Below are 15,808 nucleotides of genomic sequence, written 5' to 3' on the forward strand. Positions count from 1 at the left end.
CATTAGCCTGAGGGTAGGCTACTGAGTTGAAGGATTGAATAATCTTCATTTCATGACACCAGGAGGTGATCCTTTTTTTCCCTGGAATTGTCTTCTATTGTCGGAAATTAGTTTCCTAGGGATGCCATATCTGCAAACAATGTTTTTCCAAAGAAATTTCATAACTTCGTCTTCGGTAATCCTGGCTAATGGCTCAGCTTCCACCCACTTGGAGAAATAATCAATAGCCACTAAAAGAAATCTTTTTTGTGCCCGGGCCATGGGAAAGAGGCCCACTATATCTAGACCCCATTGATCAAAAGGGCATGAGACGGAGATTGGTTGCATACTTGCAGTTGGGCGATGGTGAAAATTGGAATGGTGTTGGCAACCCTGGCATTTTTGGACTAGTCTGGCAGCATCTTGATCCATTCGGGGCCACCAAAATCCTGCTAATAGGACTTTCCGAGACAGGGCCATCCTTCCCAAGTGTTCTCCACAGCATCCTTCATGAATTTCCCGGAGGATGTACTCTACTTCACTTTCTGAGACACATTTCAATAGAGGACCCAGGTATGATCGCCTGTAAAGAGTGTTGTTCAATAGAGTGAACCTGGGTGCTTGCTTCTTTATCTTTAAAGCCTGAACTCGGTCAATCGGAAGCTTGGCATGGACTATGTATTCAATCAGGGGAGTCATCCATGAAGTTATTTGGGTAGGTGATGCCTCATCAACAGATAGTACCAATCGGGTAAAACACATTATTTCCCGGGTACTTACTTCGGACATAGAAGCGGCTAACTTGGCCAGGCTATCACCTTCCCCATTCTCTCCCCGGGGGATTTGTTCAATGCTCCAGTCGGTAAAAGTGGCAGCTCGGGCTGTTATGAGTTTCAAGTATTTGAGCATTTTTTCATCTTTGGCCTCGTAAGCACCCTTAATTTGTTGTGCCACTAACTGAGAATCAAAGTAAATAATTACTCGGGAGGCTCCAACTTCTTGGGCGGCTTGTAATCCTGACAAAACAGCTTCATATTCAGCTTCGTTATTTGTAATCCGGGAATCGATTATCAGGGCCAATTTTATCTTTTCTCCGAATGGGGCGACTATGACCACTCCAATTCCGCATCCGGATATATTTGAAGCGCCATCAACGAAGACTCTCCATACTTCCTCCTCTGTCGGTTGGATCATTTCTATCAAGAAGTCTGTCAGAGCCTGAGCTTTGATAGCAGCCCGGGGTTGATACTCAATGTCGTATTCCCCCAGCTCTATTGTCCATTTGACCATTCTTCCTGAGACTTCCGAATGTGTCATTATTCTTTCGAGTGGAGAATTGGTGAGGACCACTATCGGATTAGACAAAAAGTATGGCCTCAATTTTCGGGCAGTCATTACCAGGGCTAGAGCTATTTTTTCCACTTCACTATACTTCAACTCTACTCCTCGGAGGGCGTGACTAACATAATACACGGGCCTCTGATCTGTCCCTTCTTTCTTGATGAGAACAGAACTGACAGCATGTTCAGTGGCAGACAAATAAATCCACAGCTTTTCCCCGGCTCCGGCTTTACCAGAACAGGTAACTCGGATAAGTGTTTTTTCAAGTCTTGGAAAGCCTGTTCGCACCCTTCATTCCAACCAAACTTCTGGGCCTTTCTGAGGACTTGAAAAAAAGGATAGCTCCGGTGAGCAGATCGAGAGATGAATCGGGACAAAGTAGCAATCCTCCCGGTCAATTTCTGTACATCCCGAGTAGATTGAGGGGATGGCATGTCAATCACAGCTTTTATCTTTTCCGGGTTGACTTCAATTCCTCTGTCTGTAACCATGAAACCCAGAAACTTTCCACTCTTGACCCCGAACACACATTTGGCCGGGTTGAGCTTAATCTCATACTTTTCCAACGTGGCAAAAGTCTCTGTCAAATCATCAATAAAACAAGACATTTCTCGAGTCTTAATCAAGATATCATCCACATATACCTCGATATTCCTGCCTATCTGCTTTTGGAAGACTTGACTCATTAGGCGTTGGTATGTGGCCCCGGCATTCTTTAATCCAAATGGCATGACCACATAGCAAAAGGTGCCCCCAGAAGTGATGAAGATGGCCTTATCTTGATCTTCTCGGGCCATGGGGATTTGGTGATAACCCTGATATGCATCCATGAAACTTAGTAACTCAAAGCCGGAAGTTGAATCCACCAACTGATCGATTCGAGGAAGTGGGTAACAATCCTTCGGGCAAGCTTTGTTCAGATCCCGGAAATCTACACACATCCTCCACTTCCCTGTGGCTTTAGGAACAAGGACCACATTAGAGAGCCATGTGGGAAATTGGACTTCCCTGATGTGGCCGGCTCCCAACATTTCCTTCACCTGCTCTTCTATGATTTTGTCTTTTTCGGGCCCGAAGTGCCTTTTCTTCTGTTTTATAGGTCGGGATCCAGGGATGATGTTTAATTTGTGCTCGGCTACTTTGGGTGATATTCCCACAAGTTCCTGTTGGGACCATGCAAAAATAGAGATATTAGCTCTTAAACAGGCTAGGAGTTTTACCCGGGTGGAGTCTTCCAGGTCTCGGGCCACTCGAATACTTTTTCCTGGTTTTATTTCGACCACCTCTTGCTCATCCTCTGCAACAAAATTTACTTCATTCCCTTCTACCTCCTTTGCTCCCTGAGCCACTTTCTTTCCCCTGTCCTCCCTTGTCGCCCTTTTCTGATCTACTCAGATTGTTTCACCATAGCATTTTCGGGAGGAGGGTTGGTCTCCCTTAACCTCTCCCACCTGCCCTCGTATCGGGAACTTGATCTTCTGGTGATAAGTAGAGGCTACAACTCTCATCTCGTTCATAGCTGGCCTTCCAAGGATTACGTTATACGAAGATGGAGCATCTACTATGGTGAAAACTGTCATAACTGTCTTCCTCAAATCTCCACTTCCAAGTGTTAGGGGTAGAGTGATTTCCCCTTCAGGGTATACAGCATGACCGGCAAAGCCGAACAGAGTAGTCGCAACTACTTCCAGCGGATATTCATGTAAATCCATCTGGACCAGGGCTTCCTTGAAAATAACATTAACAGAACTCCCATTATCCACAAAAACTCTCAACACGTCATAATTAGCGACCCGGGCCTGAATGACCAGAGCATCATTATGAGGTAGGCTGACTCCTCTGAGGTATGCCGGGCCAAAACTAATAACCGGCTCACTTCGATCCCTCCCATCAACTTCTAAGCACACTCTTCTACCCCTTTCTTTCCTGGCTCAGTTGGAATCACCATCAGTAGATCCTCTCGAAATCATTTTGATCACTCCCCGGATAGGGGGAAGGTCTTTTCGTTCCACTTGTCTGCTTTTTTCTTCCCGAGAATTCCCTTCTGTTCTCCTGCTTCCACTGGGGATGTCAGCCGATCTCCTAGGAACATTCGGTCCAGGTCGTCGCGATACCCAGGGCGGCGACCTGGGCTCCTCCCGAGTAGGGCGAGATTCCGGCTCAGTATGCTTCTTAAATCCCTTCCTTAGGGATCGGCATTCATTCGTGTTGTGGGAGCACTTTTTATGTAGGGTGCAATATCCGACCTTCTCTGATCGGACCGGCCGGACTGTGAGATTAGGGAGTGGGGCCACATCCGAGCTGCATTCTTGAACCTCCATACCCCGGGCATTTCTCAGGGGAACATGAGAAAGATGCCTGGAACCATTCCTCTTGTTACTTCTTTCCTCAGGCCTGACAGCCCGGTCTCCCCTTGCTCTCTTCAATGCTTCTCTCTTCTGGTGCTGGGCTTCTTCCATATTGATGTACTTTTCTGTCCGGGACAAAAGATCTTCGAAATCTCCGGGCAGTTTTTTGGTGAGGGAGCGGAAGAAATCCCCTTCTAGCAATCCTTGCGTGAAAGCAGTAGTTTTTATCTCGGGCACGCAAGCAGGCACGTCTAAGGCTACTCGGTTGAATCTTTTGATATAAGCTCTTAGAGTTTCCTCCGGACGCTGCTTTACCTCGAATAGGCTAAAGGCGGTTCTTTTATATTTCTTGCTACTGCTGAACTGATGTAAGAACAACTTCTGAAAATCTTCGAAAGAAAGAATACTCTGAGGAGCTAAACCCTCGAACCACCTTTGAGCCGAGTCAATCAGAGTGGTTAGAAACACTTTGCATTTAATTTGGTCCCCATAACAATGCAACATAGCCATGTTTTCGAAACGAGCGAGGTGCTCTTCGGGGTCAGAACTCCCATCGTAGTCCTTGATTTTTGCCGACTTGAAATGCCCGGGTAATGGTTCCCGAACAATGATGTCAGAAAATGGGCAACCTTTTGCAACTGGAGTGCTGCCTTTAGAACCAACATGCCCCTCTAACACTTTCACTTTTTTCCTCCATTCTTCCAATTCTTCCGCAACAGTGGGAGACTTAGAACCCGCACTTGATTCCCCCTCCTCTTCCCTTCTCTCTTCCCTTCGCGGCTGTTCATGTTGTTGCTCGGGATGACTGGCATGGTGAGAAGTGGCCTTCTTTGCCGTGGCCATCTTAACAGCATCAGTTATAATCTTCTGTAACTCCTCGGGGGTTAAATGAATGGTAGGCTGAGGACCATTAGGAGGAGGACCACCAGCACCAGAGATACGAGTGTTGTTTTCTCCCTGAACATGAGTGTTGTTTTCTCCCTGAACTCGGGAAGTGTCTTGATTTGCTGTTCTTCTGGTAGGAGCCATATCAACGTCTTAGAACTCAGAATTTCCCACAGACGGCGCCAATGATGTAACCCGGGCGAAACGGACGAGTCGGGTCAGGAACTCTGCCGGGTAAACTATCAAGATATTGAAGGAAATATGAGTTAGACGCTGGACTTGGATTGTAACTTCTCGAGCTCCTTGAAGGATCTGTGAACAAGAAAATAACCACGTGAATGGGCGCCGGAGGGGAGTCAGGCGTGGCCACTCCGATGCTTAAGTCAGCAGGGTACTCAAGCAATAAAACCAATGTAGCCAAGTGATGGATGTGATGATTGGTGTGTAGTAAATGAGAGTATTAAATGTGAATTAATATCTGAAAGATAGTAAATGCAAGTAAAGAACCTGATATTTATAGTAAATGATACAATGATGACCTCGTTTTTCGTGTGAGATCATTAATTATAATAGGGTGGCTGATTATACCCTATTGTTCTGACATGTCAAATCGCAAACTTGTCACATCCAGGCCACTTGATTTATTGGCCACTTGTAATAATATTAGAGATAAATCGGCTATAAACACTGTTTATCGGCGGCATTAAATACTTCACTAATATCGAAGTGGTCAAGGTGAGGTATTCCTCGGGATTCCTTATAAGAACATAAGTGTATAACTTCTCAGGGAGGTTATGTTTCGGGTGCTCTCGTGGCCTGGCCTCTGATTGACTGGCCCTTTCGTGGGTTCTTCCAGCCATCCTCTCGTTATCCCGGGTAATTTCATGACTCGGGTGCCGATCCATCCGATTACTTTATTGGTGTGGTCAGAACCTTTTATTCTCCTGACCCGGGCACTAACCATGGATATTATCCATGACCCGGGAAGTCCCAGGGTTTATCTATGACCCGGAATATCTCGAGGCATCATCAATGATCATGTGTAAAGATATTAATTGTATAAATTAAAAATAATATAACAAACTTTGCTAATCAAATAAGTATTGAATAATTGATACATCAATCGGTTCTCAAAAAATCGATAAATCAATCATTATTTTATATGGTGAATTTATGATTTTACTAATTATATATGCTAGATAATTATTTAAAAAAGAACAATGAGAGTCATTATCTCATTAATTATTGTTCATCAAATTATCAATTAATCCATTTAGCCCCAAATTTTGGCAAATAAAATAAATGTATAACATAAATTATTATTTATAATTATTTATGAACATACAATATTTTTTTTTTGCAAGAAACATGATATATAAAACTATATTTTACTATTCTCCCGAATCCTATAAAAATATTTCTCATCTCCTTTTATTTATAGTTTTTATAAAAATCTACAAAATTTATTTTCATCGACCTCTAATTTAATAATACAGTAATTTAAATTAAAAACATATTTTTCTTAAAATAAAAATTGAAGGCATGTTTGATTCTTGTCAAAAGTATTATTTTTTTATTCCGTTATTAATCGAGTCGAATCGTTTCATATATAGAATCGTGAGGTCGTCACACAAAAAACTTACTCTTCATTATTAATTTAATTCATCTCTGAATCACATTGGAATTGAATTTGAATCGAGTATTGTATTTTCTTGGAGTTGCATTTGAGATTACTCTTATATTTTCTTGATTTTGCTCGACCTTCCTAAACTTATTTTTATCCAAAAAAGAAAAGATATATATTGGCCTACATAAAATACTAACGGTAAACGAGAAGCATGGAAATGGTTCATATCACAAGCTTTTCGAATCACCACATTCCAACCTTTTTCAAATAGGCAAAATCCAAGCAAGTTCCCTTTGTGATTGATTCGAACAAACTATAATAATAATCCTTGGTAATACAATTTTATTTTATATTTATCATTATTATATCATCAAAAATTACAATATGATTTATCCTCCGACCAAAACATATTTTAAATGTGAAAATACTCCGGATTCGAAGATTAGTCGATCAACCGTTCTTAGGAAAATCAATCTTAATTCTAGAAAGAAAAACAAAAGAGAGAATAATTAGAAGCTTGGGAGACATTGATCAATTAAACTTGAAAAAAAGAAGAAAAAAAAAAGACAACTCTTTCTTGCAAGGGATATGTAAAGGGATATTTGTTTTGTTACACATGGGAATGGCGATAAACTGAGCCAATGCTAAGAAATGTCCCGAATCAATGAATAATAAATCTTCGAACAGCTCAAATCTTGAACCAAAAAATACTGTCCCTTTGTCCCAAACATATTATTTTATGTTCCTAATTTACAGACAACGGACACATTTTTTCCTGATTAATGTTTATCATTTTTTACGTACACCACTTTAGATATAGTCAGGGGCGGATCTAAAATTTCGACTGTTTGGGGGCCGCTTATAAAATACGGACAAAATATTAAAAGAGAAAAGACAAAAATTACATCGGTTATATTCAACTAAACATGAATAATACGTTTTAAAAAGAAATTTTCTAACTAAAAGGAAGTCGACGTTCCTTCAAATTTTCAAACTCTTCAATAATAACATCTTTATAAATATTTTAAGCAATTTCTCTTTCAATAAATATCATCAATACATTCAAGAGAAAATTATCATTCATTTTGCTCCGAAGCCTAATTTTGACGATATTCATAGTTGAGAACTGACCGTTCTGTAGTAACGGTAGAAACTGAATGAGTCAGCAGACTCAGCACCTGATAGTAGAAAATGTTTTTTTTATAGATGATAAATTTAAAAGTAATAAAGTATTAAAAAAATTAAAAGTAAATAAATTATTAAAAAAAGGAAAAAAAAAATACCTAAGATTACAAACCATTTTAAAATTACAATTTCCATTGATCAAAAGTTGAATTTTGATCAATTTTGATAAATATTTTATTTCCGTCTCGTTTTTTGAGATAGATTTTTTTTTTATGTTAGATGTCATATCACATCAGAAGAATCGTTCTATTTAACTGTTTTAATAGAAAATGAATATTTTAATATCAGAAAATATAGTACATGGAGTAACAATATAATACAGCAAGATTATTGTTATCATTATTAACTTTTACAGTAATGACAATTAAATTAGGAACGTGGAATCAAATGTAAGTTATTGAAGTGAACATTTTAAAAATAAGTTGCCATTATTTTTAAGGCAAAAACTTGTGTGAGACTGTCTCACGGATCGTATTTTGTGAGATGAATATCTTATTTTGGTCATTCATGAAAAAGTATTACTTTTTATACTAAGAGTATTACTTTTTATTTTAAATATCGGTAGGATTGACCTGTCTCACAGATAAAGATTCGTGAGACCGTCTCACAAAATATCTACTCTATTTTTAAAATATTTGGTTTGATAAAGAAAACAAGAGAATTTCTCAGCTGATAGACAGAGGGAAGGGGCCGTAGTTTTTGGAGAGAATTAAAGGGCCGGGGAGACATCGATAGACGCAATAATATTCTTTCACTGAACATTATTCGACTACCAGAACAACTTATGATGTCAAGTGGAGCTTGATAACGTTTGTGGTTCAATGAGAAGATGAATTGATATGTTAAATTTTTTTTTTCCTTAGATTAATCAATAAGTTGTTTCCGTTTATTTATAATGTACCAAGAAAATGATTTAATTTGTAACGATCATATACATTGTTTGTTGTGCTCTTCCGAACTTAAAAATTGACGTGTATTATTCATATTCAATATGTACTTTGAGAGCCTCAATGGATTTGAAAAAAATTGTTTGAATATCCTCTCTCTATCATATGGAGATCCCCAATATTCTGGTCTCAATACTTGTTTGGTACGAGATCGAGAAAAAAAAAAGATTTTTAATTTGTTTCGAGACGGAGATTGAGTAGAGAGGTTAGTGTGGCCAATGGGCGAGGAAGACACGCTTTCCATACCCAAGTAATTTCCTATCGCCGGCGAGGGTGAGGATATGGTGGACCCCACGTGATGAAGCTCACCCAAATTTTTTATTTTTTTAAATATTGAACCGTCAAAAAAATTTAACCGTAAATTAATTTTTTTTAAATTTAGAAAAACACCCAAAAAAATGGTTTAAAGGCAAAGATGATCATCTCATACATTATTTAATTTTTAAAAATGATTTTTTATTGAAAAAATCCAAATCATTTGTAAAAAATCCAAAAAATTAATAATAATTAAATAAAAAACATAAAAAAATCTCAATGGCTATATTATACAAAATACGACAATTTTTCTATAAATAAACCGTCATTTTCTTTTCATTTTTACACATGATCGAAAATATTTGAAGTTTACGTAGAGATTAATAATGGAAACAGTCCATTTTGAATCATGAGTCATTTGTAATTATGTCTCTTTTTTAAAAAAATTGCATGTTTTTTTATTATGAATTTTTTTAAAAAAATTATATGTGAGTTTCAAATTTTAATTATATTTGATTGTAAATTTTTTAAATTATGTGCAATTTTAATCTATTTAATAAACATAAAGTTATTGAATATAATTAAAAATCAATATATCAACATTATCTTCTTCATCACATCATCATATGTGCTCTCAAAGCACAGATTGGGCTTCACTTTCGTTGCCTCGCCGAGTCCAGCTTTGCTAGCTTGCCCCTAAAAATGCAAAGTTAATATAAAATTACCAAGGTTAAGCAATGCCCACGTGAAGTGGGTACTATTTTTAATTTTGATTTCATTAATTCAAGGAGATTGGTCTTCTTCCGGTAATACATGGTGCATGCCCACCTCTCTTATCAGGTGAGATGACGGTTCTTTTGCTCAAAATCCAGTAAAAGTGAAGATAACATCTGATACCTCCGGAAAAACCTCGGTTATAGATGAACAGGACAGTAATTAGATAGCTTGGATCATGGTAAGTCAATAGAAAGAGCTCATAAGTAGCCGGGCAAGTAAGTGTTCGGGACGTCATTTACCTAGGCAGCCAAAGGCTCGAGCTCTCGGGCGAATTGTCGACTGATGACTCACTACTCGGGATGCCTCGATAACAATACCGCACTCGAGTGTGAGAGCAGATAAGATATTATCTCGATAAGTGTTCCTGACAGAATCGTTTTGATTTGACATGATAGAAAATGTAAAACGACGTGACAAGAAGTCAATGTCAAATGATTTTTAAGTAGTAAGTAGGTACTAGACCATTATTATCTTTCTTCCTATAAAAGACAGATTTGATTTGCATTAAATATATATATATATATATTTTTTGCACCATTAACATTTATTTCTCTATAAAGCTACACTGGTTTTCTCATTTTTTTCACCTGCTGAGTTAAGCATCGGAGTGGTCGCGTCGGACACCTCTCTGACGTCCATTCACTTGTTTATCTTTTATTTTTAGGATATCACCAGAACCTTGCTTGAGACCTACACTCTTGGTCGGATACATCTTGATGTGCTCTTTTTCCACATCAACTTTCTATCAGATCTGGTGTATTGTCCGACCTAGCTCACCATATTCACTTGGATCACATCAATATCCTTGTTGAAACCATAAATTCTAAAAACTACACTGAATGTGAGTTATGTTTGATATCTGAGACGTTCTTATAATTATAACAACAACTAATATTGATCCTCCAGTGAATTTTCAAGATTTTAATTGGATTTTTTTTTATTTCTAATAAAATATTTAACAACAAAAGAAACTCATGTTTATGTTATATATCATTCATATCAAGGGAAAGCCTAATCTTACTTATTACAAAATAAATGCAAGTCCAGAATCCTAACTTCCGTTTGCCGTTACGTTTTACATGATATATGAGATTATTTTGTAATTTTTGTTAATATTTTAAAATTATGTGCGGACCAAATTTATTATCTTAGGCTGCGTTTGGTTGCAGGATAAAATAAACTAATGATTAATATGTAAATGATAAAGAAAATGATTGTTGTAGAAATGTAATATATGGTAGTATGTTTGGTAAGATTTTTAAGTATAGGATAATTTTGAAATTTTTGATGAAAAGACAAAATTGTCCTTCCTCTTTTTTTTGTTCTTCCATTCCGGCGGCGGCGGTCCGATGGTCCGGCGATGGCGGTGAGTCGGCGGTCGTGCGGTGGCGGTCCGGCGAAGGTCCGGCGGTGGTCCGACGGCGGTCCGGCGGTGCGGTGGCGGTCTGGCGGCGGTCCGACGAGGGCGGGGGCGGCGGTCCGGCAGCCGAGGTGGTTCAATAGCGGTGAAGGAAGAAAGGTAAAATTGGAAAGAGAGTAGGGATAGAGGAGAGATTAATAATCCTACGGAAGAAGGAGGTATTATTTAATCACACGTAATACAACCTAATCATTCATAGGAGGGATTGAGCTGGTTAAATAAAAATCATACCAAACACATGATAAAGAGTGATAAAATAATCTATCCTACTTAATCCGGCCAACCAAACACAACCTTAATGTTTCTCATCAGGTATAAAATATAAGGATAAAAATAATTTTTTTCGGCGATCCAATTTTCATGTGACCCCGTTTCATAAAAACATTTACTTTTTATTGCTTTTTTCCTGTCATCCCCTTTCATGCTCTTAAAAAAATAGAATTGTTGACGAGTAAAATGATATTAAAAACAAAAATTAAAATCCAATTAGAAAAATAAGGTTCAAATGAGAATAGCGGGGGTTTAAAGTTGACCATGTTCAGATGCAAAATCCCAAGCTCGAGCAAGATCTTAAATAATAGAACATGGTAATATCCTAGCATGTACAGACAGACAGCGGAGAAGAAATAATCCGGGGGAAACTACATAGATAGATTAGGTCGTGCGCAAAAAGTGAATAATTTATGAATTTATCCTCCAATCACCATTCGACAAGGCAACCTTCAACACTTAAATATGAGGTCAATGACTCAATCGAATACGGTTTCTCCAACCCCACCAATATAAACCATTGAGTGTGTATATTACTTTTATCGGTTAAATTATTAAAACATTAAAATTTCAAGGTTCGTATCATCATTAATAAAGAAAAATATTTTTAAAGAATAAAGAAAAACCTAAAAACTCAAGAGTTTTAGTGAAAAAAAAAGAAGATCTTAACTGCTTATATATCTTTATTTCATCTAACATTTGTCAAGTTTGACGTAAACAAAAACTGCAAGAAAAACAAATATGAGACGGTGGGGTGTTTGGTGGAGATAACAAGCCACAATACTTGTCGAGGCTGTAATTTATTATGATCATAAAATTATTTCCTGAAATTTATCTTATTTTATTGTTAAAATATATGATATTTTTCGAATTTTTTCGGGCCAAGCTAGCGAAACCGTACAAGAAGGTCCAAGAGGCGGGCACGGGCAGGCCTCAAACAACAAAAATTTTGTGGATACAGAAAATGGCAGATCAGATGGAGGTTGAAAACGAGAGATGGAGACTAGAGAGGGAAATGGGCAGCGGGGGAGGTCCACTTTATTGCCTTTTTTATGATACACTCATTCATGGCAAAACAGGGAAGAGTACACACTACTGCTGCTATGTCCCTATTAGCGCATAGCAAGTGAAAAAGGAAAAAGTAAAAGCCCGGGGAAAACCAAAAAAGAAACGAGTAAAAACAGTTCAAATTTAATATTTAGGCTCTGTATTCTATATTAGAATCAGATATATATATTTTTTTTGATGATTAATTAAAACTTAATGTCAGAGGAATTAGAAAGATTTATATCTATAGAGAGAGAGTGGAAGAGACTAGGAGGACCGGGATGGAGTTCAGAATGAAAATTTCGGAAGACTGGTGGGAGGTGAAGGTCTCGGTGTTCTTCTTCTCCTAGGGCTAATGGGTTGTTCTTCAAGAGATTCTTGGCTTTGATTTTTACCGCATTATCTTCTTCAAGAAACCCGTCTCAAATCTTGATAGAAGAAGAGGGAGTGGAAAAAACAGTTTAAGAGAAACGAAACTTGACCCAGATTTGTATGGTACTTTCTTGTTTCTTCGTTCCTCTTATCTATATTTCTTTGACTTTGTTGTTTAATTTTTGTTGTTGTTGGGTTTTTTTTTTCGTAGATGATAGAAATGCAGTATAATTACAACAATTTACAAGCTGAAGGTGCTGGTGGCGGTTTTGCTTCTTCGACTTTTGAAGCAAATTTCAAGAAAGATGGAACCTTTACGAAGATCGAGCCAATTTCTGTGCTGGACACCAGAAGTCCAAGCCCCTCCACCTCCACATCTACTTTCCCTTCATTCAATAACGCCACCCAAGCAGGAATTATGTCTGCAAATAAGCATTCAATAGTAACCTCCGCAACCTCCTGCGGCGGCGGTGGTGGAGAAGAGGGAAATTTTATTGACCCACAGTCCGTTCATGATGGTGGCCTGGAGCTTGGCGGCCATTTGCGCTCTGAAAAATTCAATCTTGTAGTTGAAGAAAGGGGGAACTTGTCTGAATCTGCTGCCTGTCAAAGTGAGATTTTGAAGCTGTTTTTGGTAGCAGGAAATCAAAGTGAGTTTCAATGCTATACGGGTTTTGGAGACATGGATACAAGTCATGAATTTACTGGTCTCTCTGGTTCCACAGTTGTGGGTAATGATTTCTCTAGCTATAATAATCCTCTTTTGAGCCTCTCTGAATCTGGGTTTTTATTTAATGACAATAAGGATTTATTTGGTTTGGATTCAAGTTGTGTGCTTAGCCATAACAATGGCAACACTTCGGCATGTTTGGCTTCTGGTACACTATTTGAACATGAGACTTTAGAGGACAAAGCTGAGATTTTTAATCCACAAGCAGGTTTAAATCCATCCCTGGTTCAAAATGCAGCAAATTTGAACATGACCAACTTTAACCCATCAATTTTTGGTACTCAACAAGAGCAGCAACACAGGATACAATCATGCCAAAATCATCCGAATGTGGGCATCGTTAACTCAAAGTTATGTTCTCAGAACCGCAGTGTTCAATTTGTTGATTCTGGCCTTGAACTGTTGATGATGAAACAGCTACAGTTACCTCAGATTCTGCAACCTTTGGAAGACCTTAAGATGAAGCCATTATTGGTGCCCAAACACGAGACTGTAGATAGTTGCTTGGGGCAAATTAGTACAATTCCAAATGAGCAGCAACAGGTTGTATGTGACCTTCTCTACAAGGCGGCTGAGTCCATGATGGCTGGAAATTTCTCTATCGCGCAGGGGATATTGGCGCGGCTCAATCAATTACTCTCTCCAATTGCAGAACCATTTCTAAGATCTGCTTTTTATGTGAAAGAGGCTTTGCAGTCGGTGTTGGTGCCCAACCACATCGCTGCCCTACCTCCAAGAATTCCAACACCATTTGATGGTATGTTCAAGATGGGTGCTTATAAGGTGTTCTCTGAAGTTTCTCCAGTTATCCAGTTCACGAATTTTACTGCTAACCAGGCATTTCTCGAAGCCCTTGATGATGCAAAACAAATGCATATAATAGATTTTGATATCGGTTTTGGTGCTCATTGGTCTTCTTTCTTGCAAGAGCTTCCAAGAAAAAATGGTGGGGCGACTTCTTTGAAGATAACTGCCTTTGTTTCTCCATGTACTTACCATGCAATTGAGATTAGCCTTATGCACGAAAACTTAGCACATTTTGCTAATGACCTTGGAATTAAATTTGAGCTTGACGTGGTGAATATTGATTCTTTTGATCCAAATTCTGGCTCTGTGCCGTTGTTTAGGGCATCAGAGAGTGAGGTCATTGCTGTGAATTTCCCCATATGGTCCTTCACAAGTTGTCTCCCTTCACTCCCTTCATACATTTGTCTTATAAAGAAGCTTTCGCCAAAAATCATAGTCTCACTGGACCATGGATTCGAGCGAATCGACCTCCCTTTCTCGCATCATATTCTTCACACTCTTCGGTACTATGAAGCTTTACTTGACTCGGTTGATGCTGCTAGCGTGGCTTCTGATGCTGCGAACAAAATCGAGAAGTTCCTTTTCCAACCTAGGATCGAAAACACAGTTTTGGGCCGCCTTTTCTACCCCGACATAATGGCACCATGGAGAAACCTATTTACTACTGCTGGCTTCTTGCCTGCACCAATTAGTAACTTCTCTGAAACTCAGGCTGAATGTGTACTGAACAGAACTCAAGTTAGGGGATTTCATGTGGAGAGGCGGCAGGCATCGCTTGTGCTATGCTGGCAACAATGCGAGCTTATATCGGTTTCGGTTTGGACTTGTTGAAGATGCTTGGATTGCGTGTAGCTAAGACTTTGGAGGACCTTGTTATCTATTATCTAGTGAAATAAAATATCGGCTTCCAAACTTGTGACTCATTTTGATAACTCAAACGCTTGTCAACAATACTCTTGTGTAGTGTTGATCATATTCTGATTTACTACTACATAATTATTGGTAAATTGAATGATCGTGACTGTACCTTGTGAAAGCTGAATGGTTTTATATGTTGCAACTACTTTTTCTTGTCTTTAGTTAAAGTTACTCGTGATTGGTTACTCATGCAAGGGATGCATAGCATGTGGGCTGTTTCTTTTTCCTTCTGAATGTTAACTTTGGTCAAAATACATGATCCAACCTATGCATGGCAACAAACGCTCTCACGACAGAGGCTCGGTTGTTGATTGAGTCAATGTTGGCCACATATGCCCTCAGGCTAGGCCGCTGGCATTACATTTTTTGTGGTGTTATTTTCACGAGCTTTATTGCATCAAATGACAAGAATATAAATTAACTTAAAAAATGTCTCGGTTCGAGACTCTCCTATCTAGTGCTCAGATAGGACCGGAGCTAGAAATATGGTTATACCCGAGCTGGAATTTTAAACTCTAGAATCTTTTAATATTTTAAATTGATATACCCGGACTAATATCATATTATTTCAAAATTATACAAAATTTACATATACATTTTTTTAAAAAAAATTAGACCACCCGAGCTTAAAGGAGCATGTGGCTCCGCCCCTGCCCCCATCCCATTATTAAAAACGTGACGATATATTAGTTTCGAACCGTTCTTGTCACGCCTCGACCACGAACACGGGCCTCAAGTTGTTGTAGAAATTCATTTTAAGTTCACTATAAACTCATTTTTAAATCTTAATTTTTAAGATGTGAGACAAAAATATCACAGTTTTTCGTTACAAAAAATGAAATGCCTCTATTTGAGTAGGGTGTCTTGCACTCAAATTTATGCTAAGAAGTTCATAAAATA

At 38.4% G+C, this 15,808-nt stretch overlaps 3 protein-coding genes across 5 annotated transcripts; 1 reads left to right on the top strand and 2 right to left on the bottom strand.

Moving 5' to 3' along the window:
• Nucleotides 1-45: 45 nt before the first annotated feature.
• On the bottom strand, nt 46-1,374 carry LOC142504472 (uncharacterized). Its single transcript, XM_075617330.1, has one exon. The coding sequence runs from the start codon at nt 1,372-1,374 to the stop codon at nt 46-48; it is 1,329 nt and encodes a 442-aa protein (XP_075473445.1).
• A 44-nt stretch (nt 1,375-1,418) lies between these two features.
• On the bottom strand, nt 1,419-4,697 carry LOC142504473 (uncharacterized). Its single transcript, XM_075617331.1, has 4 exons — nt 3,448-4,697; nt 2,763-3,246; nt 2,604-2,702; nt 1,419-2,483 (listed from the first exon to the last, which is right to left on the bottom strand). Exons 1-4 carry the CDS (start codon nt 4,695-4,697, stop codon nt 1,419-1,421), a joined length of 2,898 nt encoding a protein of 965 aa, XP_075473446.1.
• A 7,398-nt stretch (nt 4,698-12,095) lies between these two features.
• Nucleotides 12,096-15,063, top strand: LOC142555738 (scarecrow-like protein 6). 3 transcript variants are annotated; one of them, XM_075666804.1, is made up of 3 exons: nt 12,096-12,576; nt 12,665-13,184; nt 13,392-15,063. In XM_075666804.1, exons 1-3 carry the CDS (start codon nt 12,574-12,576, stop codon nt 14,819-14,821), a joined length of 1,953 nt encoding a protein of 650 aa, XP_075522919.1. In that variant the 5' UTR covers nt 12,096-12,573; the 3' UTR covers nt 14,822-15,063. The 3 variants fall into 3 exon arrangements, with proteins under 3 accessions (XP_075522919.1, XP_075522916.1, XP_075522918.1); XM_075666801.1 differs by having other exon boundaries at nt 12,097-12,576; nt 12,665-15,063; XM_075666803.1 differs by having other exon boundaries at nt 12,100-12,571; nt 12,665-15,063.
• Nucleotides 15,064-15,808: the final 745 nt, after the last annotated feature.

The sequence above is a fragment of the Primulina tabacum genome, chromosome 9, assembly GCF_025594145.1.
Source record: "Primulina tabacum isolate GXHZ01 chromosome 9, ASM2559414v2, whole genome shotgun sequence".
In the NCBI taxonomy this organism is placed as follows: domain Eukaryota; kingdom Viridiplantae; phylum Streptophyta; class Magnoliopsida; order Lamiales; family Gesneriaceae; genus Primulina; species Primulina tabacum.